Consider the following 25703-nt stretch of genomic DNA (forward strand, 5'->3'; position numbering starts at 1 on the left):
ATCGGAGGTCGATAAAATGAGTACCAGTGAGTTGGGTAACGATATAAATCTGTTATTCAGCACTTGAGACCCTCACGTGATACGTGCTCTATACAAAATACACATGTTATGTTACGGGAGGAGATTAGTGCTCTTTGTAGGAGGTCAGCCCACTCCTTGGGCGAGAATGAGCGTTCCAGCTCTAAACCCCATCTTTTTTGAGCAAGAGACTTAGTGGGGCTAGCTGTTTTGTTTCGGAAGGCATAAATGTCTAAGAAAATGCCCCTGTCGTCCTGCTTGTTGATCAACCACTTCTCAAATGGTGTCAGGGGTCTACCTGAGTGGGATCTAGTCTTGGGTTCGGTAATCTAGTGTTTGATGGCGCTATAGCACCGGGCTTCTGAGGATCGTAAGTCACATCATATTCCTGTTGAAGTAGAGGAAAGTTTATGTTTCCTGGTGGTCAAATAGGTCACCCATCCTTTTGACGTTTGCTTCTTGCATGGGCTTAAAAGCAGGACCCATCCGTGGCTACGGGGGAGAATTTTGGGTTCCCTATAATGAGGTTTTGAGGGGGTGGGGGTGTGGGGGCTTCAAGCCCTCAGGTGTTGTGACTTTGTCCCAGGATCCCAGTGTCTCTCGAGTAACTGGGGAGTCAGTGCTTTTTTTCAGAAGCCAGGAACCTTCCGGGTGTGGGTCCCAGCAAATCGCTGGTTCATAAAGCACCAGTGCTTCTCCATATCCACCATGTAGCATAGTTGCTCTGTGTGGTAGTGAACTGCCAGGCCACCCTCTGCCTTAGGCAGGTAGGCTCTCTTATGGTCCAACTGTGGCCACTTGCCACCCCTCATCCCATTTGTAGGTCTGCACAGGTAGTTTGGTGGTGGGGTGAGTGGGACAGTCTGCGGGACATACAGGATCTTGGGGGTGAATAGTCATTTTTACAGCAGCTATGCGACCCAGCCAGGATGAAATACTTTTTAATAATAATATCAAATAACAAAACCTGAAGCTAATGCGGCATGCTAGCCAACACGATTTGACATTTAACCAAATGTTAATATCATGTGCATGTTGAGACAACTTCCTTTTAGTCAATCTGGGAGGGGGCCGGGGGCGGGGAATAAGGCCCCAGGGCTGTCTAAACATGGCTTGGTCCTCCCTTCGAAGATTATTTTGTGAACCTCTGAAAAGCCTGGTTTGGACATCACTCAGAGGAGTATTGGAATACAGAATTATATTACATTATCAGTCAAGTTCAATACATTTGTAAGTATAATGAAGTACATGTTGACTCGTATTATGGTTAAACATTAAGGCTTTATGGGTAAATAGTCATGGAAAGACCAACACAAGTGACCATACCATGGATTCTTGATAGGCTCACATATCAGAAATATATGCTTATGTTAGGATTTTCTCCATGCCAACCTTCTCTCAATTCCCACGCCAGTCTGTTCTTTTTATGTAGAAAAAAAGGGTGTGTGCCAGAAAAACTGTCTGATATAGCTGCTATTTACCCACCCACAGACTAGATAACAACCCACTTCCTGATTTAAAAGAAGCGACTTGCTGCACTTTCTAGAAAGCCAATTAAAATCTTGTGGGAAACCTGGTTTCCAAAGCCTCCATACATACCATAAGTAACCTTGTACTCAGCCTCGGTGGCCAACTAATATGTCAATCGACTAGAACCAACGATAATCATCCTCACGGAAACATACTATTTTCACAAAAGCAAGCAAGGACACACTCCTGCTCAAACGACCCAAACTGGAAGCAAAACCCCTTTCTAAAAGAACATTCAGGAATCTTGACTCGCATTCAAATAATAAAGGCTATCAAGAACATGAACTTTAAGGGTGATTAACAATCGTGGCTACAGCCAAAGGGAAGAAACAAAGTGGTCCTACTGCAAGGGGCAGAATGACTACTAATACTGGCAAAAGTGACAAAGCGTTGCTTGACCTCCTGAGGTTTTCTACCAATTTTTACACAATCTATCACTGAAATAAAACTGATATGAATACCGACAACAGATTACAAAAATGGTCTACCTCCTTCCTGAGCAGCAGGCAATCTCAACTCATCACTGGAGAATTTAGCTCACCAAATACAACCTCAACCTTGGGAATTTTCAAGTGTTCAGCATTATCTTAGTACTCTTCAACTAGTTAAATGCTTTACAGGATCTTATTTGTCAAACTTCGAAATTGTTTCCACAAACATGTGGTCAACTCACATTTCTTTGAAGTGTCTGTTAACCCAATTCAATACTGACGCTCTCAAACTCCAATCATCAGACAATTGATAGAGGCTAATCAGTGAAGTCTTAACAGTGACAAAAAATAAAACAAATTTTAGTCTCAAAGTTGCTCACCTACATACTCAAAAATCATTCTCCGTTGCTCCTGCATTAGCCCCCAAACGAAGGTTTATGCTTTGAGTTTCCTTTTTGACTTGAACAGAAAAAGCACATTACAAATCGACAACTAAGCAGCTTGATAGATCTCACAAGTCTGAAAACCCCCAAAAAGGACATCATCCAAGAACAATAATGATATGATAATGGAATTTCTGTCATCTCATGGGCCCTGATACGACATCTGAGTTTTTAATCATAGATCTATTCAAGCAACTCAGAAATTGTCTAGATGCATTAATGCTACACACTCACAACAAGCATTTGCAATGCAATAGGTCTCGCAATTGCGATATTTTGAGCTACTGGCATTGTACATGACAATGCCTTTTATTTATGTGTTGAAAAAACCTGCAATATTAAAAAGGTATTGTTATTTACAATACCAATAGGTCACAGGTTTTAAAATGTTAGACCTATTGCATTGCAAATGCTAGTTATCTTAGTTTTTGTTCATAAATATGCAGTCCAGCCGGATAGGAGACCGGGAGGGAACTAAAAAGCCTCACTCCAAATGAAATGCGAGCGTTTAACCACATCGCTGCTACAGGAATTTTCCTGCTGTGCTGCAATTTTATGACTGGGTGTGGTCGTGACGGAACCATTCCGTCATCAGCACAGCTTAACCGTGACTGATGACGGAATGGTTCCGTCACCAGCATCGAAGGGATTAACATAAAGTATGACACGCGCAAATGAAAAGCTGAGGTGGAGCTTCCACCCCACTTCAGGAACAAACTAGACGACAATAGATCTTGCAGAGCGAGCAGCGCATGTGCTTCGATGCTAGGCAAGACCTAAAAATGTCAGTCAACAGCCTGACGCAAAGTTCAACCGGACATAAATCATCAAGAGCTTAGGTAGCCTGCATTTTAAGAGCTATATACATAATGCAAACGTTACAAGCACCATGCCAATGGAAAAGAGAGTATGTTAAATGCATCTAGCATTTGGTAGAGTAGTTAGCATTGCAAGAAGGAAGAGACATTAAAATCGGTCTGGGAGAACTGCTTTAAATGGGACTTGGGAGTCCCAAATCAAAATGTTCCCTCACATGAAATGAGATTTTGGTAGAAGCATTGCTGACTGATAAAGCGGACCTAGTGGTTCAAAGCCATGAATACGTGAGAGAATGTCACACAATCAAAATACATTAGCAAATAAAGACAACTGTCTCATAGCCCTGCCCGGAAGACTTTAATTACATCATAGTTTACTTGATTACCTATTAGAGAAATATAGATGTTTTAATGTAAAATCACAGAAGGGGAAAAGCACTGTCTAAATAACAGAATGCTGTATCTTTAAAAATATAACTGTAAAATGCAGTGTCCTCCAAATTAATATCTAATTTAATGAGTGATCAAAAGACTACAATATGAACTCACCAGCCAATGGGTCACATAATTCTTCTTGAATAAGCTCCATCTAGAAAGACAATCAACAGTAAATGATGGGAATCAAACTCAGCCACTGGAGGTCAGTACATTGAGGGTGAGAGTGGAGGACTGTAGTAAACTTTCAAATCTCTCAAACCCTTGTGAATTAACTGTTGCAAGAAGCCCATCCACTCAGCATCTTTCCCAAAACACACAATAAGCAAAACTGTGAACCCCCCATTAACATCACCCAAGGTCTTGCATGCTGCTCATTAACCACTCTACCAGCACCCTATACACTTGCTAACCCATTACACTGCTCACCAGCCATCTGTGTACCTCCTTGTCACAGGCGCCATTTGATAAGTGTCCCATGCTTAGGCCTTACCAATAATAAGGAGCCACAGAGTCCGACCTTCACATTGTTTACTCTGGCCGGACATATCAAAGGCTGAGGGAGGAAATAGAACTAAGCTCCTGTATCTATAGTTAATCATGTACAATGGTGGGCTTCTAAGGCTGAAAAATGTTGACCCACAGTATCAGGGAAACATACAAAGAGAGTCTCTCCGGATAGTTTTCAGCCAAGGTTTATTATCAGAACAACAGATATCAGCTGTTCAGGTATCAACATATTCTTCATAAGATAAATCATAAATATATCACAGATTCTTTTAAGTTGGTGAGAAGGACCCCAATTGTGAACCACTGATTAATAAAGAAATGAAGGATTTAATGCATTGATCAATAATACACCAGCCAGGCCGCCAACAACCTCACGAAGTGGATCAACAACTGTGCGGACGAACTCGCCCCACTGAGGACCCCGCCCAGCAGACCCGGCAGCAAGAAGTCCCCAAGGTTCACCGACGAACTCAAGAGCTCCAAGAAGAACTGCCGAGCCCTCGAGAAAGCCTGGAGAAGGGAACCAACACCGGACAACATGACCGCCCTCAAGCTTGCCACCCGGAAGCACCACCAACTGATCCGCGCCACTAAGAAAACTGCATTCAAGGACCGGCTAGACAACAACGCACACAATTGCAAGGAACTCTTCAACATCGTCAAAGAGCTCTCCAACCCCAACGCCGGAAACAACGACATCACCCCATTGCAAGACCTCTGCAACTCCCTCGCCTCCTACTTCCACAACAAGATCGCGGACATACACAACAGCTTCAGCACTCAACCGACGCACGCCACAACCGAACCACCGCCCCCCACCACCACCCTCCGCGCCTGGACTCCGATCAGCACCGAAGACACCATCCGCTTGATGAACTCCATCCATTCCGGATCTCCGACCGACCCCTGCCCTCACCACGTCTTCAACAAGGCCGACGCGGTCATCGCACCCCACCTGCGGGACATCATCAACACCTCCTTCGACACCGCCACCTTCCCGGAGAGCTGGAAGCACGCCGAACTCAGCGCCCTACTCAAGAAACCTACAGCGGACCCCACCGAACTCGAGAATTACACCCCCATCTCGCTCCTCCCGTTCCCAGCCAAAGTCATCGAGAAGACCGTCAACAAGCAGCTGGCCGCCTTCCTCGAGACGAATGGATCCCTCGACCCCTCACAGTCTGGCTTCCGAGCCAACCACAGCACCGAGACCGCCCTCATCGCTGCCACCGATGACATCCGAGCCCTGATGGACAACGGAGAAACAGCGGCCCTCATCCTCCTAGACCTGTCCGCGGCATTCGACACTGTCTGCCACCGCACCCTAGTGCAGCGCCTCAGCAACGTCGGAATCCAGGAGAAGGCACTGGAATGGATCATCTCCTTCCTCGACGGAAGAACTCAGAGAGTCCGTCTACCACCGTACAAGTCAGAGGCCACCGAAGTCATCTGCGGCGTCCCTCAAGGATCCTCGCTGAGCCCCACCCTCTTAAACGTCTACATGAGCCCCCTCGCGGCCATCGCACGCCAACACAACCTCAACATCATCTCCTACGCTGACGACACCCAGCTGATCCTCTCCCTGACCAACGACCCCGCCGCCGCCAGAGCCAACCTTCACGAAGGGATGAAAGACGTAGCCGAGTGGATGACGACCAGCCGCCTGAAACTGAACTCAGACAAGACGGAAGTCCTCATCCTGGGTTCCTCGCCCTCCGCCTGGGACGACTCCTGGTGGCCCCCCGCCCTGGGCAGCGCACCCAAACCGACAGACCACGCACACAACCTGGGCTTCATCTTGGACTCCTCCCTCACCATGACCAGACAAGTCAACGCCGTCTCCTCGTCATGCTTCAACATCCTGCGCATGCTACGGAAGATCTTCCGGTGGATCCCCACCGAGACCAGGAAGACGGTCACCCAGGCCCTCGTCACCAGCCGACTGGACTACGGCAACGCCCATTACGCCGGAACCACCGCCAAGCTCCAGAAGAGACTCCAGCGGATCCAGAACGCCTCAGCCAGACTCATCCTCGACATCCCACGACACAGCCACATCTCCGGACATCTGAGAGACCTGCATTGGCTCCCCGTCAACAAAAGAATCACCTTCCGCCTCCTCACCCACGCACACAAAGCCCTACACGATCAAGGTCCTAGCTACCTCAACAACCACATCAACTTCTACGCTCCCAAACAACATCTCCGATCAGCCAGCCACGCCCTCGCCGCCGTCCCCCGCATCCGAAGAACGACAACAGGAGGAAGGTCCTTCTCCTACCTGGCCGCCAAGACCTGGAACTCCCTGCCGACCGACCTGCGCCTGACCCAAGACCACCTCTCCTTCAGGAAGAAGCTCAAGACCTGGCTATTCGAGCAGTAGCAGCACTCCCCCCCCCCCCCCCCCCCCCCTAGCGCCTTGAGACCCTCCGGGTAAGTAGTGCGCTATATAAATGCCTGTGATTGATTGATTGATTGAAGAGAAACTATCACCAGGAGAGAAAAAAGATGCCAGTCCAAACCACTTCCGATAGTGAGGGAATACAATTATCATTTTGGGTATTAGATTACAAAGTCCAGGAAAAGTAAGCTGAAGGGACCAAAACACAAAACCACCCTGAACCCTACAATGACCAGGTACGCCCTAAAATCCAAAAGCCCTACAAACCCCCAAACTGTTTATGAATGCGGAATGCCGGGAGGCGCTGCTGTGATTGCAAATGATACTTTCTGTACTACCCAGGCTGCACTTCCTTCATAGAGTATTTTCATAAACACATAGTTTAGTGGAATCCGATTGTTAGACTCTTTAAACAACTGCGGACAGACCTGCTCATGGCCCAAGGAATAGGGCTTGCAAAGGAAAACAAGCTTTGTCGTCATGGTGACTGCCGAATTCACTCCATCACAATACTAAAATACATTTTTAAAAAGCACAGCTGGCTCGAACACAATGCCAAAATCACCTACTGTAAACCATCAGTCTGCCGGCTGGCTGGGACTCGAACCGCATATCCTCAATGGAGAGCAGCTCTCTCACCTTTTCACATACCGGAAGCCGGTGGATTCCTCTAGCAAAAGCCTACGCACATCCGAGAGCGCCGGAAGTGACGTGATTGTTCTGCGGCAAGAACGAAGACTACCGTGAGTGCAATAGCCATTAAAGGGACAGATGGATTGGCATCGGTCTCTTTATTTTTCCAACTCCACTTCCTTCATCGATTCCAGCGTATACTCAGATAAGTGCTGCAGCGATTATAAAAGAGCAGCATCGATTCTCCGCTCTCGGTCCCAGCTGCTCAATTTCCGTCCCAGACCAGCTTCCTCATTTTTCGGAAAGCACGAGTTTTCATTAAGGGGGCAAATTCAGACGCAGCTCCCTGCGTGTGTGTTCTTCGTACGTGTTATAACGAATGCCTGTGTTGCAATGTGTGTGTATTATGTGTGTTTGATGTTTGTCTGTATCAGCCTGCCTGCTTGTTTAATATGCACCTTTTGTGTTTGAACATGTGTATTTTTGTGTATGTGCGACGTAGTGCGTGCCTGTGTAAGTTGTGGAAAATTGCAAAAAGCCTAAAAAATTTGTTTTACAGCACGCTCTTCGCCGTAAGGAAAAATAAATTACTGCCCGTATATTGTAGGTCCCATGTTGGTTCCAAGTGCACCTACGTGTATTCAAGATTCTCGACCAAATGGAGAAGTTTTCGATCTACTGAAAAGTTGTCAATCAAAGAAGGCTAAACACATTTATTTATGTGAATATTGTAGAGCATTACTTGTGTCCTTGCAACTTGTAGTGAGCTTTCATTACTAAATAAATGTGTGCTCTATTGTTGAATCCTGGTCACGTTCCCCAAGCTGTGTAGTGTGCAGAGCAGCACATCTTCTAAAACGCTGGCAGTTTTCATGGATGCGTTTCAAAGCATAAGGGTAAATGCTTCAAATAACTTAGCCGTTGTAATGCTGGTTCCTTATTTTGTTTGCTATTTGTGTAATTGAAAAACCTGGTTGCCTGTGGCGATTGAGGTTTACGCCCTATTTAGGAAACGTAGTCCGACGCATTCCAACATCTTGCAATATCTACTTTCGCAAAAACTGGCTATCATTCTGGTTTCGTTCCATGTGCATGCAATGTTTTTAACTCGTTTATATATATTATTGAGACAGGGACAATTACGTATTTCCTGTTTGCGCCAATTTACCTTGACCGCTAAGATCTCTGTAAAAATGAAGCGGGTCTTGTTACATCTGCCACTATCGATCCCAGCCATATATTATCCAGTTACAACCTGACCTACTGCTAAAGTACTGAAGCAGAGGGATCGAGCCCTGAGATAAATCACATTAATATTTCCTATTCTCTCTCTCTCTCTCTCTCTTCTTCGCGCTCTCTCTCTCCTTCGCGCTCTCTCTCTCCTTCGCGCTCTCTCTCTCTTTCGCGCTCTCTCTCCCCTTCGCGCTTCTAGCTTTCAACTGCCTCGGATCATGTGTTAAATATTTATAAGGTAAAAGCACGCACAAGTTGCAGTAACGTGCACCTTCCCCATTGATTGAGATTTTATAAGAGGTTTCCCCATGCCCTCTTCTCGTTAGAACTTCGGGTACTGCATGTGTCAACGAGGTATGGGATCCCTTTATGTTAAATTGCATCTCTTACCAAACTTCCAAACACCTCTGGCAAAACACTTATAAGGTCCCAGAGGGGAGACTTATTGGCTATACCAATGCTTTTGTTTTATGTATTTGCCATTGTAATGCCTTTTGTTTCATTTATAAAACCATTACATATTGCACAATTAACGTACAATACTACTAGCTGTCATGAATTCCTCCCCTCGTCATGCCTTCGCCGTTCTAGCGCGCCGCTGGCAAAGCGGACTACAAATCCCAGAAAGCCTAAAGCAGCAGGATTACGCAACACCTGTTATACGTGTTGCATAACATGAAAGTACCGCCTATATAGGTGGAAAGGGAAAGGACGCCGTGTCGGATATTCAGACACCAACGCCGACGTACCCTGAAGCAGAGCGCTCCGTGAACTGAGACTGTTGAGGCTATCGTGGATCTTAAAGAGAACGGAGGTAGGAAAGCCCCGTGTCTCTGTTAAAGTCTGAACAGTGGTCTGCAGCGCGCAAGGCGTCCTCGGACGAGTCAGCGAGGCTCGGCTCAGGGTCCCGAGTTGAGGCTGGTAGGAGCGGCTGCTCCCAGCCCGGTCCAAGGGTCTTATCAGAGGCCAGGTAAAACGGAGGTTGGTGTGAGCCGTAGCTCCCAGCCCCAGTCCTTGTGCTAGTCCGAGATTACGTGTTGAGACGCACTCCGGGAGGAGTTTGCGGCGTCTCCACGGTCCTAGCAATCAGAGGTAGGTCAGATCGAGCGGCTGCTCTCGACCACCTCTCTCTTTCGAGTTCTTGTTGTGCACGGAAGACGCACACCGGGAGGTGTTGCCGCGTCACAATCCCCTGGGGCATAGCAGCGAGAACCGCCTTATGAGATACCGGTAGAGCGGCTGCTCCCCGTATCCCCTATGAAGGAGTGGTAGAGAACCCGGCTGGGCGACTCCCACCTTCCTCACGCCTGCTGCCCTACGCCAGAGAGTAAGACCCCTCACAGATATCGAACGGCATTGTCGGCCGATATTAGCACAGTGCCCTCCGTTGGCGTACAACAGGACCGTTGTACTTGTGGAGGACGGTGCAAAACACCAGCGCTGTGAATGGGGTAACGTATTAAGACCTTGTGATTTCAGGATAACATTCTGTGTGTTTACTTCCCTCTACCCTGTACATTAACAATAAATCCTTAACACACATAAAGTGGTATTGTGTTCTGTGGGTGTCTGTACCCGATCCCGGGAACGCCAGGTTGTTACAGAATATCCGACCTTCTTCCCATAACTATGGTCAGGTGACAGACATGGCCACATTGGAGGAGGTATTAGCAGCGTTGGTGGATACGGGGGTCACAGTCCTCTTCATGGATTACAATGAGGCACAGAGACTGGGGATCACTCTCCTTCCCAAAGGAAGACCCGAAGACGTCTATGCAGTGGACGGGAGACGTCTGGTGACCGGACCCATCGGACATCATACAGGAGAGATGCCGGTAAGGTTCGGCAGAAGGCATGCTGAAACGATCGATTTCAGTATCATCAGAGCGCCACAGTACGGAGTCATATCGGGACTGCCATGTCTCCAAAAGCACAACCCGTCGGTGGATTGGACCACGCATCACATCGAAATGTCTTCACCGTATTGCAAACAACAATGCGGTATGCATCAGGAACCGCAAGACACCCCACAGACCGAAAGACATACAGTGGCCACCGCAGCCGAGACATTAGTTACGCTTCCTAGCGTGTATCGCGGATACGAAGACGTCTTTGATAAAGTGAAGGCGGAGGTGCTCCCGCCCCACAGGATTTACGATTGTCAGATCGACCTGGTACCAGGAGCAAGCGTTCCCAGCGGTAGGCTGTATGCCCTCACAGAGCCCAAAAACCTGCATCTGCGTTCTTCTCTAGACAAGCTCCTGGAGTTAGGATTCATCAGGCCGTCCAAGTCACCGGCAGCATCGCCCCTCTTTTTTATTCCGAAGGCCAACGGTGAATTGAGGGCGTGCGTGGACTTCAGGGCCTTGAACGCGATTACCATTAAGAACAGATATCCCCTTACCCTCATCAGCGTTCTCCTGGAACAGGTACAAAAGGCTAGGGTGTACACCAAGCTGGATCTTAAGGGGGCTTACCATCTAGTGCTCATGAGGGACGGCGACGAGTGGAAAACGGCCTTCAAGACCCGGTTCGGCCTTTTTGAGTACCTCGTCATGCCGTTCGGGCTCTGCAACGCCCCAGCGGCCTTCCAATTCTTCCTGAATGAAGTGTTCCGGGATGTGTTGGATGTATACGTCGTTGTATACATCGATGATATCCTCATATACTCGGACACGGAAGAGGATCACGTGCGACACATCTCATCCGTTCTACAGAAGCTAAGGGAGAACATGCTATACTGTAAGCTCAGTAAATGTGACTTTCATGTCACTTCCGTTGAATTCCTTGGGGTGATGCTGAGTCCTGGAGGACAGGAAATGGCGGAGCGAAAGATCAGAGCAGTGGAGGAATGGCCGGTGCCACGGGGGGTTAAGGACGTCCAGAATTTCATAGGCTTCGCCAATTTCTATAGGCGGTTCATCGAGGGGTTTTCCGGATTGGTAGCCTCAATCACTCAGCTACTAAGGAAATCCCAGGAGTTCGAGTGGAACAGGGATGCGCAGAACGCCTTTGAGGCACTGAAGAAGGCCTTCGGTACAGCCCCGGTGATGGCTCACCCTGATCCGGAACTTCCCTACGTGGTGGAGGCGGACGCCTCTGACGTGGCTCTGGGTGCCATACTGTCACAACGTAATCCAGGAACGGGTTTATCTCCACCCCGTGGCGTACATGTCACGGAAACTAAACGACGCAGAGCGCAATTATCATATTGCGGAGAAAGAACTCCTGGCGATCAAGGATGCGTTCACGGAGTGGAGGCATCTGTTGATGGGGGCTAGACACGTCGTCACTGTGTATACGGACCACAGGAACCTGCAGTTCATGACAGCAACCAGACATCTTTCTCCTCGTCAGCTGCGGTGGATGATCTTTTTCTCCGGATTCCACTTCCACATCACCTACAGGCCTGGAACCGAGAACAGGAAAGCGGACGCGCTGTCAAGGCAATCGGACACCAAGGAAACCAAACCCGTCACAGAACACTCTATCATTCCACCACATGTGGTCGTAGGGGTTATCCAGTCTGATACGTTCCTCAGAGGCATCCGGAGGGAGATTCGCACCTTCGCGTGGAGGAGGTGGCTCCTCAGTCACAGAGAGTGGAGGGTGTCTGATGGCATACCCGTGAGAGGCCGCTGTCTGCTGTTACCCATGCCTCGGCTCCAAAGACAGGCCTACGAGTGGTGCCATGTATTCCCGTGTGCGGGTCATCTGGGATTCGAGAAAACGGTGGAGAATGTGGGAAGGCAATTCTGGTGGCCAGCCATGAGAGCGGATGTGCGGAAGTGGGGTGCGGCATGTTCCGTGTGTGCTGCCATGAAAGCCGACCACAGACGAACACAAGGGCTTCTCCAGCCCCTACCCACACCCACCAGACCGTGGGAGAACATCTCTCTCGATTTCATAGTGGGACTACCGTCGGATCAAGGGAATACGGCGATATTGGTGGTGGTGGACTACCTCACCAAAATGGGACACTTCATTGCATGCCGACAAGTCCCTTCGGCTGGCGAACTGGCATCGTTGCTGCTGAAGAACATTGTGAGGCTACATGGCCTGCTCAGGGTGATCGTGTCCGACAGGGGTTCACAGTTCACCGCCCAGTTCTGGAAAACCTGGTGCTGGAAAACCTGGTGTTCAGCGTTGCACGTCAGATCAGCCCTATCTACGAGCTATCACCCCCAGACGGACGGTCAAACAATAACTCCACGCATTGTTCCACCAAAACCTCTCCCTTCTACGGCAACTACGGGCATCACCCACGGTTCTTGCCCTTTGTCCATCCGATCAGGGAGAGCAACCCACCAGCAACGGCCGAAAGGGTGGCACACATCAAGAACACGTTGATAAGATCTCGTGCGTTCCTAGAAGAGGCAAAGGTGAGGTATAAAGCTTCGGCGGATCAAAAGAGACGACCTGGGCCGGTATACAGGGTGGGAGACTACGTCTGGATCTCTACAAGGAACATCCGATTTCGGAAGCGTAGCATGTTCCATCCCAAATTCATGGGCCCCTATTGAATCAACAAGTGCCTCGGCCCAGTGAACGTGAGGGTGTGCTTACCCCAGACCTTGCGGATCCATCCGGTGTTCCACGTTTCATTGTTGAAGCCCTCGCCTCGCCCAAACGGGTGTTGCCGGTGATGGTGGATTCGGAGGTTGAGTACGAGGTAGCAGGCATCCTGGATTCCAAATGGCGACGGGGCAAATTATGGTAACTAGTGGATTGGAAGGGGTACGGCCCGGGGGAGCAGTCGTGGGAGCCGGCTGCGGGGGTTCACGCACCCCGCTTGGTGTCGGCTTTTCATCGCAGATTCCCTTCTTGTGCTGGCCCTGTTGGGCGGTGAGATGGAAGGGGGATGTACGGTCATGAATTCCTCCCCTCGTCATGCCTTTGCCGTTCTAGCGCGCCGCTGGCAGAGCGGACTACAAATCCCAGAAAGCCTAGCGCGGCAGGATTACGCAACACCTGTTGTACGTGTTGCATAACATGAAAGGACCGCCTATATAGGCGGAAAGGGAAAGGACGCCGTGTCGGATATTCAGACACCAACGCCGACGTACCCTGAAGCAGAGCGCTCTGTGAACTGAGACTGTTGAGGCTATCGTGGCTCTTAAAGAGAACGGAGGTAGGAAAGCCCCGTGTCTCTGAACAGTGGTCTGCAGCGCGCAAGGCGTCCTCTGACTTGGACGAGTCAGCAAGGCTCTGCTCAGGGTCCCGAGTTGAGGCTGGTAGGAGCGGCTGCTCCCAGCCCGGTCCAAGGGTCTTATCAGAGGCCAGGTAAAACGGAGGTTGGTGTGAGCCGTAGCTCCCAGCCCCCGTCCTTGTGCTAGTCCGGGATTACGTGTTGAGACGCACTCCGGGAGGAGTTTGCGGCGTCTCCACGGTCCTAGCAATCAGAGGTAGGTCAGATCGAGCGGCTGCTCTCTGCCACCTCTCTTTCGAATTCTTGTTGTGCACGGAAGACGCACACCGGGAGGTGTTGCCGCATCACAATCCCCTGGGGCATAGCAGCGAGAACCGCCTTATGAGATACCGGTAGAGCGGCTGCTCCCCGTATCCCCTAGGAAGGAGTGGTAGAGAACCCGGCTGGGCGACTCCCACCTTCGTCACGCCTGCTGCCCTACGCCAGAGAGTAAGACCCCTCACAGCTATCGAACGGCATTGTCGGCCGCTTTTAGCACAGTGCCCTCCGTTGGCGTACAACGGGACCGTTGTACTTGCGGAGGACGGTGCAAAACACCAGCGCTGTGAATGGGGTAACCTATTCAGACCTGGTGATTTCAGGATAACATTCTGTGTGTTTACTTCCCTCTACCCTGTACATTAACAATAAATCCTTAACACACATAAAGTGGTATTGTGTTCTGTGGGTGTCTGTCCCCGATCCTGGGAACGCCAGGTCGTTACACTAGCAAAGCTAATATCTTTAGCGTAATAAAAGGTGAAACCTATTGCATTTTTAACGCTTGTCCTTTCATGTTGGGGGTGCCGGTGGGCAGTGGGTAGCAGGCATCTGACTCTCTATGCATCTGTGGGGATAGGTAACTTGATTTCCCGTCACAAACCCCAGTGTGAAAGTTCACTTATTGATAGTTCTTCTATTTCTCTCATAATGCCTCTACTTTGCTATTACTATTTGCCCTGAGCAGCAAGACCTAAGCATACACTCTGGCTCTCCAAAAATAAAGTTGATTATTAGGTAATTTCCTCAATGGTCTTCAGTGCATGCCCAAACACTTCTTTGTAGTCCAAAATCTAGGCATATTAGATAGAAATTGCACCAGGTCATTGTACTTTTTGGGGTGCTTTTCTCCAATTAAATCTATTAATCGGTTTGATATGCTTTGTATTTTACCTCTGAAACTTAAACCACACACAAACTAATTCTATTACAGGGCCGGAGGCTTCGTATTATGCTTCTCTTTCTTTTAATGCTACACACAGCAGCCAATGAAAATCATTGTAAATGTAAACAAACTACATTTCCCATGATGCAAACATACATCACTTCCTGTCAAAGCCCATAAGAACTAGGCAACACCGGATATAGTCCTCTTTCTTTGCTGCTCACGCAGCCAGTTAAGTACCTACTTATTGCTCTTATCATAACTTGTAATAGTTGGTTATATTGTTTATGTATTTATACATGATTTAATGGCTTGTTAATGTATTTCTGCATATTGCCGCTGTGTACCGATAATTCTTGTTGAACGCTGTGCCCTTGTACAAGCTTTGCTATTCGCGCTGCGGCGCGCAGTGTCTCGAGCGGGTTTGCTCGTTATTCAACTCTCGGCTCCGCGCACCGGAGCACTGAGTTTTGCTTGCGGGAGCAGCGCTGATATCGCGCTTGCTTCCCGAGGTGTTTTGACCTTCCCTGCACGCGCGGAGATCGCGGCGGATGCCGTTTTGCTTTGGGGACATGTGTAGGTTTATTGGGCATGGTACCGACTCGCTGACGGCGAGATTCTATTAAAATATAGAGCGCTTGGCCCTCCCTGATTGGCCTCACACGCTCGGACCCAATAGTTAGGTTAAATTAATAGTTTCGACGTGCGTAGCCCAATTGGGCTGGTTTTCAGTAGGATTGGGCTACGCACATCACTACTGCCCGTTTTTTAGTTAGTTTTGGTACTTTTCTCGATCATTCTCCTGCTGATTCCATCGGAGGAGGTTCTTGGCGCTTGGCAAGCTGCAACAACTGCTGGGCCTAGAGGGAGCACACCTCTTTGGACTGATTGCACTTTCAAAGGATTTTGGCTCCATATTTACGCCTGTGGGCTGCAATAACTTTATACAGCCTTTGGCTGAGGAGCTAGGTACCTGATTGCCCTTATCTCTATATCTTGTGCTGTGGGTTGGCTCCCCCTGTGACTCCTCTTCTTCTTTTGCTCTTGGTCATCATGAGCAAGTCTATGTACAAATTTGGTGCCACCATGGAGGACTGGGTGACATATGATGAGGAGAATGTCTATGCTGAGGAAGTGGTTAATCCTTCTGTTGAGGAGAAAATTGTTGAGGCTCTGGACGCCACTATCCAAGATTCAGTCAACAAGGCCCTGGAGAAGGCAGTTCCTGGAACTGTACAGCAGGCTCTGGCTAGTGCTCTGAAACCGATCACAAAACAACTGGAAAAGTTTGCTAAAATGCAAAAGGGTTTCACGCCAGCTGACGCCGCGAAGAAGGGCGCAGCGACATCTCAGGCGCTCTCTGAGGTTTGGCCTCACTCTTACTCTATGTCCTCCCTGCCTGCTCCTGATTCTGGTAGGAACACCCAGGTAGTGGTTACTGATACTGACACGGATACTACCACTGCTACTGACACTTCTGACGAATCTCCACCTAAAAAGCGGTCAAAGAAATCCAAGCATGGGGAATCTGCCCAGTCTCTGCCCACTCCCTTCACTTTCGACCCGGCAGATATCGTCCACCCAAGATCTTCCGATTGGCTCCCAGCCCCGGAGGTCGCTGCCTACATCCATGACAATCTCCGCAGGAGTTTTGACAAAGAGGTTAGGAATAGACTCCGGTCGGAATGCCCGCGGCCTGACATTTCCGGCAAGGTGGCAGAGACCCCTGATATTGACCCCAGTATGCTTACCTTTCTCAAGAAGTTCGCCAAGGACCCCAAAAAGGGTATTGACCGCGCATGGAGGGGCTGCCAGGACAAACTCCTGGGCGTGGTCGGTCCTCTAGCAAAAATCCTAGAGATGGCTTTGGAGGCCCAAGAATCCAACTCGGCCATGGATCCGCATGTGTTGGCGGGCTGGACCCAGATGGCCATTTGCCTTTTGGGCAACGCGAACTGTGCAATTTCGACGGAACGTAGGAAGTCCCTTCTCATTAAGATGGACTCTAACCTCACCGAACTGGCCAATGCAGAACCAGGGCCTCTGGCAGATGGCAACCTGTTCGGCGACCGTTTTGTTAAGGACGTGGCAAAGTATGTGGGTACTTTTACCACTTTGGATAAAGCTCAGTCTGGCATCAAGCGTGTCCCACAAACTGGTGTTTTTAACAGGGCCGGACGAGGCCGGGGACGCTCGTTCGGCCGTCAGCAGTTCCAAGGCCCCCACAGAGGTGATTTTAGCCGTGGTAGAGAATGGGATACCACCAGAGGAGGAACCTTCTACCCTACCAGACAGCGGTTCAAAAAGCGCCGCTTCAACAAGGGTTCTTACCGTGGCGACTTCCAGGCTTCAGAATCAGGAGGTGAGTGCTCCAGATCCTTTCCTGTTGCCCTTGGGGGGTCGTACTTATCATTTCTTTCACAATTGGGTTCAGTTATCTCAGGACGCCTGGGTCCTAGAGACTGTTCGAGGTTTTCATCTGCATTTCTTTCAGGTCCCTGTTCAGGAGTTTTTCCCCAGACAGTTGGTTTTTTCCCAAGCAGAAGAGCTTTTTATCGATTCAGAAATAGGAGAACTGCTGCAGAAACACGCGATAGCACGCTGCGACGTGGGCCCTCGCGGTTTCTGCAGCAATATTTTTCTAGTACAGAAGAAGGGTGGAGGTTACAGGTTGGTACTCAATTTAAAATCCTTCAACCAGTTCTTAGTTTACAAACACTTCAAGATGGAGGGCATCCATCTTCTGGCGGACCTGTTGAAACAGGGGGACTGGATGGTCCGCTTGGACCTGAAGGACGCCTACCTATCCATTCCGATTTTTCCACCCCATCGGAGGTTTCTACAGTTCCAATGGAGAGACCACGGGTACGAGTATCTGGTCCTGCCTTTCGGTCTCTCGTCGGCTCCTTGGTGTTTCACCAAGGTGTTAAAACCAGTGATTGCATATCTCAGGGAGCAGGGGCTCCGTATGATAGTGTACTTAGACGACGTTCTGATCATGGTACAGACGCAGGATACAGCTCTTCAGCATCTGCGCTTGACCATTGTTACTCTGCAAAACCTAGGTTTTGTCGTCAACGAAAAGTCGTCGGTTCTCTGCCCGTCCCAGAAGATAGAATTTCTGGGTTTTCTCATAGACTCACAAAAGGCTCAGCTGAGTCTCCCACGGTCAAAACTACGCGACATCCAGAAGGAATTGCGCGCTCTGTTATCCAGACAGACGGTGACGTTGCGAGCGATTGCCAGAGTAGTGGGTCTCTTGGCATCCTCTGTGCAAGCAATATTTCCTGGGCCCCTACACTACCGGGCCCTTCAGCGTTTGAAGATTCGACACCTTCAGGAAGGTCTCTCCTACACGGATCTGGTTCCCCTGTCGTCGGAAGTTCGACAGGAACTCCAGTGGTGGTTGGGCCACGTGGAGGCTTGGAACGGTCGGGCCGTCTTCGGCTCAGTTCCGGAAGTGGTCATAGAGTCCGATGCCAGCCGTTGGGGCTGGGGTGCGCGTTGTGGAAGTATTTCCACCGGAGGCAGGTAGTCTCTGCAGGAGCTAGAGCTGCACATAAAATGTCTCGAGCTGCTCGCCGGTTTGTTCGCAGTCAGAACACTGGCACCCAAAAAGGTGTCTTGTTGCATCCTACTAAGGATGGACAACATTTCGGCGGTGCGCTACATCAACAAATTAGGGGGTACAAGATCCTCCATGTTAGTCGAGATAGCCAAGGATTTCTGGCATTACTGTCTGACCCATCAGATTTCGGTCACGGCGGAATACATCCCGGGACAGTCCAATGTGGTGGCGGATTGGCACTCGTGTCACCTGAAGGACTACAGCGATTGGCAACTCGACCCGAAAGTGGTGCTTTGGTTGCAATCGATTTGGGGGACATGCCTGATCGATCTTTTCACGTCCCGCCTGAATCGTCAGATGTCTCTGTTTTTCAGTTGGAGACCGGATCTGTTGGCTCTAGCGACGGATGCTTTTTCTCAGGACTGGTCTCAGTCGCTGAATTATGCGTTTCCCCCCTTCATTCTGATTCCCCGATTGTGCTCTCGGGTTCTGCATCAGAAGGCAGAGTTGATTTTAGTGACTCCCCTTTGGAAGTCGCAGCCGTGGTTCCCGGGCCTTCTGGAACTGTGCTGCGACCTTCCCAGGAGGATCCCGGATTCTCCGACGCTGCTCCAGGGCCCTCAGGGAGAGATACACCCGATGGTTCTGTCGGGGCATCTAACACTGATGGCCTGGAGACTTTCAGGAAACGTTGGCAAATGCCAGAGTTTTCGGAACAGGCTTCAGCCTTTATTGACCAAGCCTGGGCTCCCTCCACCAGGAAGCAGTATTCTTCTGCCTGGAAGGGCTGGGTTCGTTGGTGCATGGAACGGCACGTGGATCCCGTGGGGGCAGGACTGCCCTGTATCATAAATTTTCTTTCTGCAAAAGCATCGGAGGGGCTAGCTTATCGTTCTGTTAACAACTTCCGCTCCACGATTTCGGCGGGACACTCTCAGATTGATGGTAAACCGGTAGGTATGCACCCTATGGTCTGTAAGCTATTGAAGGGGATTCGGGTTGCGAATCCGCCTAAGTATACGTCCTTATGGGTCGTCTCTAAAGTGCTCGGTTTTCTCGCGAACTGGCCCCATAACGATTTGTTGTCCAGAAAGCAACTTTCAGCCAAACTCGCTATGTTACTCTGTCTTTCGGCTTGTTGCCATTCTTCTGACGTGAAGGCACTGAATATTACGGGTAGAGTAATCACCCCGGAGGGGGTTTCCTTTAATATAACAGCCAGAACTAAGACTATGTCTCGTTGTGTTGATTACTATGCCTTTCCTAGCAATGCTAAACGGTGTGTGGTGCAATGCCTTAAAGCATACGAGGAATGTATAAAAAATTTAAGACCTCCAGGTGTTTCACAATTGTTGATTGCTTCACAGAAGCCTTTCAGACCTGTTACTGCGGCCACTATAGCCAGGTGGTTGAAATGTATAATGCAGGAGGCTGGCATTGATACTCAGGTGTTTGGTGCACATTCTGTTCGGGGCGCCATGGCGTCTAAAATTTTATCTTGGGATGTACTATTCAGGATATAATACATTCTGCTGATTGGTCTTCTGAATCAACGTTCAAATAGTTTTACTATAAACCGGTGGGTGATATTTCCTCGGTGGTGTTTCAAGAGCGTTAAACTAACATAATACGAAGCCTCCGGTCCTGTAATAGAATAAAAAATTAGCTAGCTATCACGCCAAGAATTTTCAATTCTATTAAGGACACGGAGGCGAGGATTATCCCACCCGGTTATTACAGGTGTTGTAATATTATGCCCACCCTGATATGTTCTGTTTGACAGACTTTACAGGCATGTTTTTCTCATCCTTTCAGGTTCTGAAAAGAAGATAGACTGAATGTCTTGAGGATCGATGGGATTCTTTCCAGTTGACTGTTCTTCCACGTTGGAGGCGATTCATGTTGGATCAATGTTCTTAGTGGACTTATGTTCGTAGCAAAAAAAGAGGACTATATCCGGTGTTGCCTAGTTCTTATGGGCTTTGACAGGAAGTGATGTTTGTTTGCATCATGGGAAATGTAGTTTGTTTACATTTACAATGATTTTCATTGGCTGCTGTGTGTAGCATTAAAAGAAAGAGAAGCATAATCCTCGCCTCCGTGTCCTTAATAGAATTGAAAATTCTTGGCGCAATAGCTAGCTAATTTTTTATTCCTGATTTTTATATCTAGCAGGACATAATCATGGTTTCATTCAACGTCCTGTTTTTCACTTGCGATCATTCTGTGTGTGTTCGAAAAGATGGTGACTTCCTACTTTTGGACAATCCCGGGGAAGTTCTTTGTAAATGACTGGTCGAAAATGTAGATGAAGCTGGTCGGCCAATCACCGAAGAGAGAGATTTTAAAGCTATGATTCTGTTCCAATCATCTGGTAAGCACAATAAGTAAACATTAAATAAGTTTGCAACTGCAGGATAACCGTACAAATTACCAACCTGTTTCAGTAAAAACCTACATTTGTGATTAATTAATCCAATAATGGACAGTAAAAATGAACATGCATGTCCCCACATATGCCTTGGATTGCTCTCCAGAGACAAATGTAACACTTATGAAAAGGACTGAAACGTTTAGCTTGTGGCACTACTATAAGGCAGCCATTTTTGGATAAACTATTTTATTTAGGCAACTTTTTTTCAGGAGGTTCAAGATGAAATGAAAAATGGAACTTATAAAGCGCATGTACACCTCCGGTTTCTTGGCGCTGGGGTGGGAGAGCAAGCCAGTACAGATCGAATGGGCTAGTTGTAGGCTAATGAAAAGAGCCAGGTTTTCAAAGATTTTCTAAACTGGAAATAGGATGGAATGAGGCGGAGTGCAGGGGAAAGGGAGTTCCAGAAAAGAGGAGCCTGAGTGGAAAATCGCAAACCACTGTGTTTTTTACGCTTGAAGAGACCGGGGGTGAGAAGATTGTGACTGGAAGAGCGAAGATCGCGCTGGGGAGCGTAACGGTGCAAAAGGGAAGAAATAAAAAAAGGTCCCTGGGAGGAAAGAGCTTTGTGAATCAGGCAGCCGAGTTTGAAAAGGCTGCGCTGAGCAACTGGGGGCCAGTGGAGATTCTTTAAAAGAGGCTTGGTGTGGGTAGGTTTTGGCACAGACCATAGACCAACCTGGCTGCCTGGTTCTGAATAAGCTGGAGGCGTTTAGATTGATATGCAGGAATGTCCGCATAATCAATGCGTGAAATCACGAGTCCCAGGATGGCCTGTACAAGAGCCTCTTGAGAGAGGAGTCTGCTAATTTTGCGGATGCGACGTAAATGATTAAAACAGGTGGATATAACTAAATTTAATTTGTTCCCTCATAGAGAGGTCCTTATAGATGGTGATACCAAGGCTCTTAACAGAGTCAACAGGGTAAGGAGAGGGACCAAGTGAGGATGGCCAAAAGGTAGAGTTCCAGGGGCTGCTAGGGGGTGCGGTAAGAACTAGCTCCGTTTTATCAGGATTGAGCTTGATGATTCAAGTTCATCCAGGAGCTAATGAGGTTCATAACAGAGTGGATATTTTGTACAGATGAAGGGGAGGAATCCATACTGAAAATGAGCTGAAGGTCGTCCGCGTAGTTGAAAATAGTGACAGATTTATGTTTAAGCTCTGAGATGAGTGGGCGGATGTAAAGATTGAAGAGGAGTGGTGAAAGAGAGGAGCCCTGCGGGACTCCACAGGCAATGTGTTTTCCCACTGAGGAAAAAGGAGGGAGGTACACTGCCTGAGTGCGATCCTGAAGAAAGGAGGTGATCCACTTCAGTGGCAGCCCCTGGATGCCGGCGTGCTCAACACATTCGAGTAGGATGTTATGGTCTACCGTGTCGAACGCCGCAGACAAATCCAGGAGCACCAAAGCTTGGGAGATGTTCTGATCAGCCCCCTTTCTTAACTCCTCATGGACGGCAAAGGCAATAGATTCAGTGGAGTGCTGAGGCCTAAAGCCGGCCTGATGGGGATCAAGGAAGTGGGTGGTTTCAATAAAGTCGCTCAGGCAGTTAACCACATAAGCTTCCAAAACTTTCCCCAGATAGGGGAGGAGGGAAATTGGGCCGAAATTTGAAAGAACAGCTGGGTCAGCTCCAGGTTTTTTAAGAATGGGCGAGACCACCACTGTTTTAAATGGGAGGGGAACTATCCCTGGGGAAAGGGAATTGTTTAACAAGGAAAGGGGGGGTGTGGGGATGTTACAGTAGATTTCACGGCAAATGTGGGAGGGGCAACTATCCTGAGGGGAGCCTGACTTAACTTTTCCTAGGAGAGAAAAGAAAGTGTTTTCCGTTAGTGTAGGAAACATGAGATAATGGTCCAGATTTGGAGGGGCCATATTGGGATACGGATTTAACCAGTTCATCCACAATGGAAAAAATAGTGTTTGATTTGCAGCTGGAGCTGAGAATTTTTGCAGAGAAATATGCAACTTTAGCCTTCACAATAGCCTCTTTATACTCTTAAAGGGCATTCAAAAACAAGGATTTTTTTTTAAGGGGGCAATAGTGAAGCCTCCACTTGGGCTCCAATTGGCTCAAAGCAAGGTTCCTATCCCTAAGATCCTTGGAGAACCAGAGTTGTGCGTCGTGGGGTCTCTTAGTTTTTAGAGGCTTAAGGGGGGCAAAATTATCTCTTGCCTGGGTCATCCAGGAAGAGAGAGCTTCAGCCTGCAGGTGAGGTGAGCAGTGGGGGTCCATAAGATCAGGGAAGGTGGGAAGGGTGGAAGTGAGGTTTGTGAAAATGGAGGGGACATCTACGTGTTTCCAGTTTCTGACCATGGAGGAAGCTTCTGTATGTGTGGCGGTAGAGGGCGGGAGGCTAATAGAAAAGGAAACAAGATAGTGATCGGACCAGGCACAGGGAGGGATACTGAAGATCGAGGATATCCAGATTGAGACTCCAGGCCTGGTCCAAGGTGTGGGTGGCTACTTCGATGTGTTCTGAGAAGTTAAGCCTGGAAAGTAGGTCCGTGAATTGCTTTGAATGAGGGCTCTCAAGAGGATCATGAGGCCAGTAATTAAAGTCACCTGTAATGAGGAGCCTGGCGTGATTAATCACCAGGTCTGCAACCAGGTTACTAAAGAATTGAACAAAATTTGAGGAGGGGTTGGGTGGGCGATAGCAAAGAACACATGCCAAAGGGAAATGGTTAGAGTGCAAAGTAACTGCAAGAATGTCGGCCAGGGGAGAAAGGGGGACTGTAATGGAGGTGAAGGAGTGGGGATGGGCAATGATAGCAGCGACTCTTCCCCCCCCCCCCCCCCACCCCCCTCTTCCCATCTGAGCGGTTAGCCTGGAGAATATAGTAATTGCCAGGGAGAGCAGCCAGAATATCTGGCATGGACTCAGACGAAAGCCATGTTTCTGAAAGAAACATGATATCGGGGCTGAGGGTGTTAAGCAGATGGAAAATCTCAACCTGGTGTCTAGGTAACGAGCGGGTGTTTAAATGCCAGATGGAGAGTTTGGTGGGAGCGGATTTAAGCCGAGTAATAAGTGGAGGGAGTCTGAGAGGCATTAGAAAGTGCTGGGATAGGGAGGGAGCATGAATCTTGTAGAGTATTGGAAAGGGTCATGGGGGGCAGGTAAAAGATCCCAATTGAGCATAGTCTGCCACGAAGTTCACAACCAATGGGCCAAGCGACCTGAAGAGTCTTAAGCTCTGAGGAAGAATAAGCAGGGGCAAAATTGGCAGGGGGTAGGGCCCTGGGCCCTAGTCAGGCGCAGACGGGCTTGTCTTTGACGCGCCTTCTGCACCCCCGCTGCTCGCGTCCGCTGCGCGACTTGGAGAGCATCTGTTTAATAGTTCAGGCTTACGATGTGTACTGTCTATTAAGGAAAACTTACTTACTTGGTTATGGATAGATTGTACATTTGTCCTTTATTATCAATACCTCTTTATTTATATATAATGGCTAGAGCGTGAAGATATATTGCAAGTGGTCAATGTTCTTTTCTGTTTTGAAGTTTATATGTAAATATATTTTTTTTTCTCTTGCTTTTTTTAGTGAAGAAACAGTGTCTAATGATTCAGGATATTTTTCAAGAGATAATTGCAAGCTATTCTGGCACAACAGAGGGTCTAAAACAGGTGTTACTTCAAAGGGCACTGGAGAAAAAGCAGATGTTAATGGACTGTGGCAATCGGGGAAGCGCTGGTAGACTTAAGAGGGTGTTACTCGAACTACAAAAGAGAAAGAAATTGCAGAGAAAAGATGCCAGGACAAAAAAGCCAAGCAGAGTGGACTGGATTATATAAGAGTTGGTAACAAAGCTCAAGCTGAAAGCACAACTTCTCAGTCTGGTGATGCAAGTTCGCGGATGAATTTGCAGAAACTTGAAAACCTGGCCCTTTTAGCAGGGATGGCTAGTGTCCTTCATCAAAAATCCACAACTAAAAATGGCGCAACAGACCGTGAAAATGAACTTGTCTTGGAGTCCCCGCTTAAATCCAAATATCAAGGACAAAAACATGCCTCCCTTTCACCACGTCATCCGAGAGTAATCAACACTCATTCTGAAAATATAATGGGTCCATTCTGATGTAATCAATAGCCATCCTGAAGCTGTCATAGGATCATCCAGGAATAATCCACACTCATCCAGGAATTGTCATGGGATCATTCCAGAGTAATCCACTTCCATCCTGGAGCGTTGATAGGATCATCCTGGAATAATTGACAGTCATCCTTAAATTAGCTAGAACCCATCCTGGGGTAATTCTCCTTCATCCTGAAGTTGTCAATTAGTATTCGTGGAGTTGTAAAAGGTAATCACTCCCTGCCAGTAGAAGTCATCAGAACACCATCCTACTGTAGTTTTTGTGATGAGTCTAGGTTCGTCATCACATTTACATTTTTCGTCCTACAGGCACACTTCAGGATGGCTTGGGATGACTTCCCCCGGATAATTGCAGGAATAGCCTGACTGTAATCATCAGATGAGTCCAGAATGACTCCAGGATGATCTTCCTTTTTGACATGGTGATGTACACTCCTCTGAGGCTTTCTGTAATACCCATCTGTGTCCCTCACAGACTCCACACTCTCCAACAGCTATTTCGTCATAACTCTGCTTTATCCATTTTAATACCAAATGCAACCTCTATTACACCATAGCTTGCCGATATTCACTTGCCGGCATGGGTCTATACCTTCTTACTCACATTCACCCAGCCCCACGTACCTGGACAGCGAACGGGGTCAGGTGGCAACGGATCAGTCACTCACATTTACAGTGACAGATTACTGTCTACCTATACTCGGCATCCATGAGAGCCGCACGTTCTGGTCCTGGCACACAGAGGATTGGGAATCCTCCAAACTATCTTCCTTCTACCACTGTCCCCT

General features: G+C 48.4%; 1 protein-coding gene and 1 long non-coding RNA gene across 2 annotated transcripts in view; one reads left to right on the top strand and one right to left on the bottom strand.

Annotated features, from left to right (window-relative positions):
- The window catches only part of WSB2 (WD repeat and SOCS box containing 2), a 258576-nt gene extending 251318 nt beyond the window's left edge, over positions 1-7258 (bottom strand). The window contains exons 1-2 of the mRNA XM_086943273.1: positions 7156-7258; positions 3790-3829 (exon numbers count right to left, since the gene is read on the bottom strand). Of these exons, the coding sequence (XP_086799399.1) occupies positions 3790-3829 (40 nt within the window). The 5' untranslated portion in view covers positions 7156-7258. The remainder of the gene's footprint in view (positions 1-3789; positions 3830-7155) is intronic.
- Positions 7259-7299: 41 nt separating this feature from the next.
- Positions 7300-25338, top strand: LOC147679696 (uncharacterized). The gene is made up of 3 exons (XR_015300901.1): positions 7300-7428; positions 20546-20747; positions 24363-25338. It is a non-coding gene; the product is annotated as an uncharacterized LOC147679696 (long non-coding RNA).
- Positions 25339-25703: the final 365 nt, after the last annotated feature.

The sequence above is a fragment of the Lissotriton vulgaris genome, chromosome 11 (assembly GCF_964263255.1).
Source record: "Lissotriton vulgaris chromosome 11, aLisVul1.2, whole genome shotgun sequence".
Classification (NCBI taxonomy): Eukaryota; Metazoa; Chordata; class Amphibia; order Caudata; family Salamandridae; genus Lissotriton; species Lissotriton vulgaris.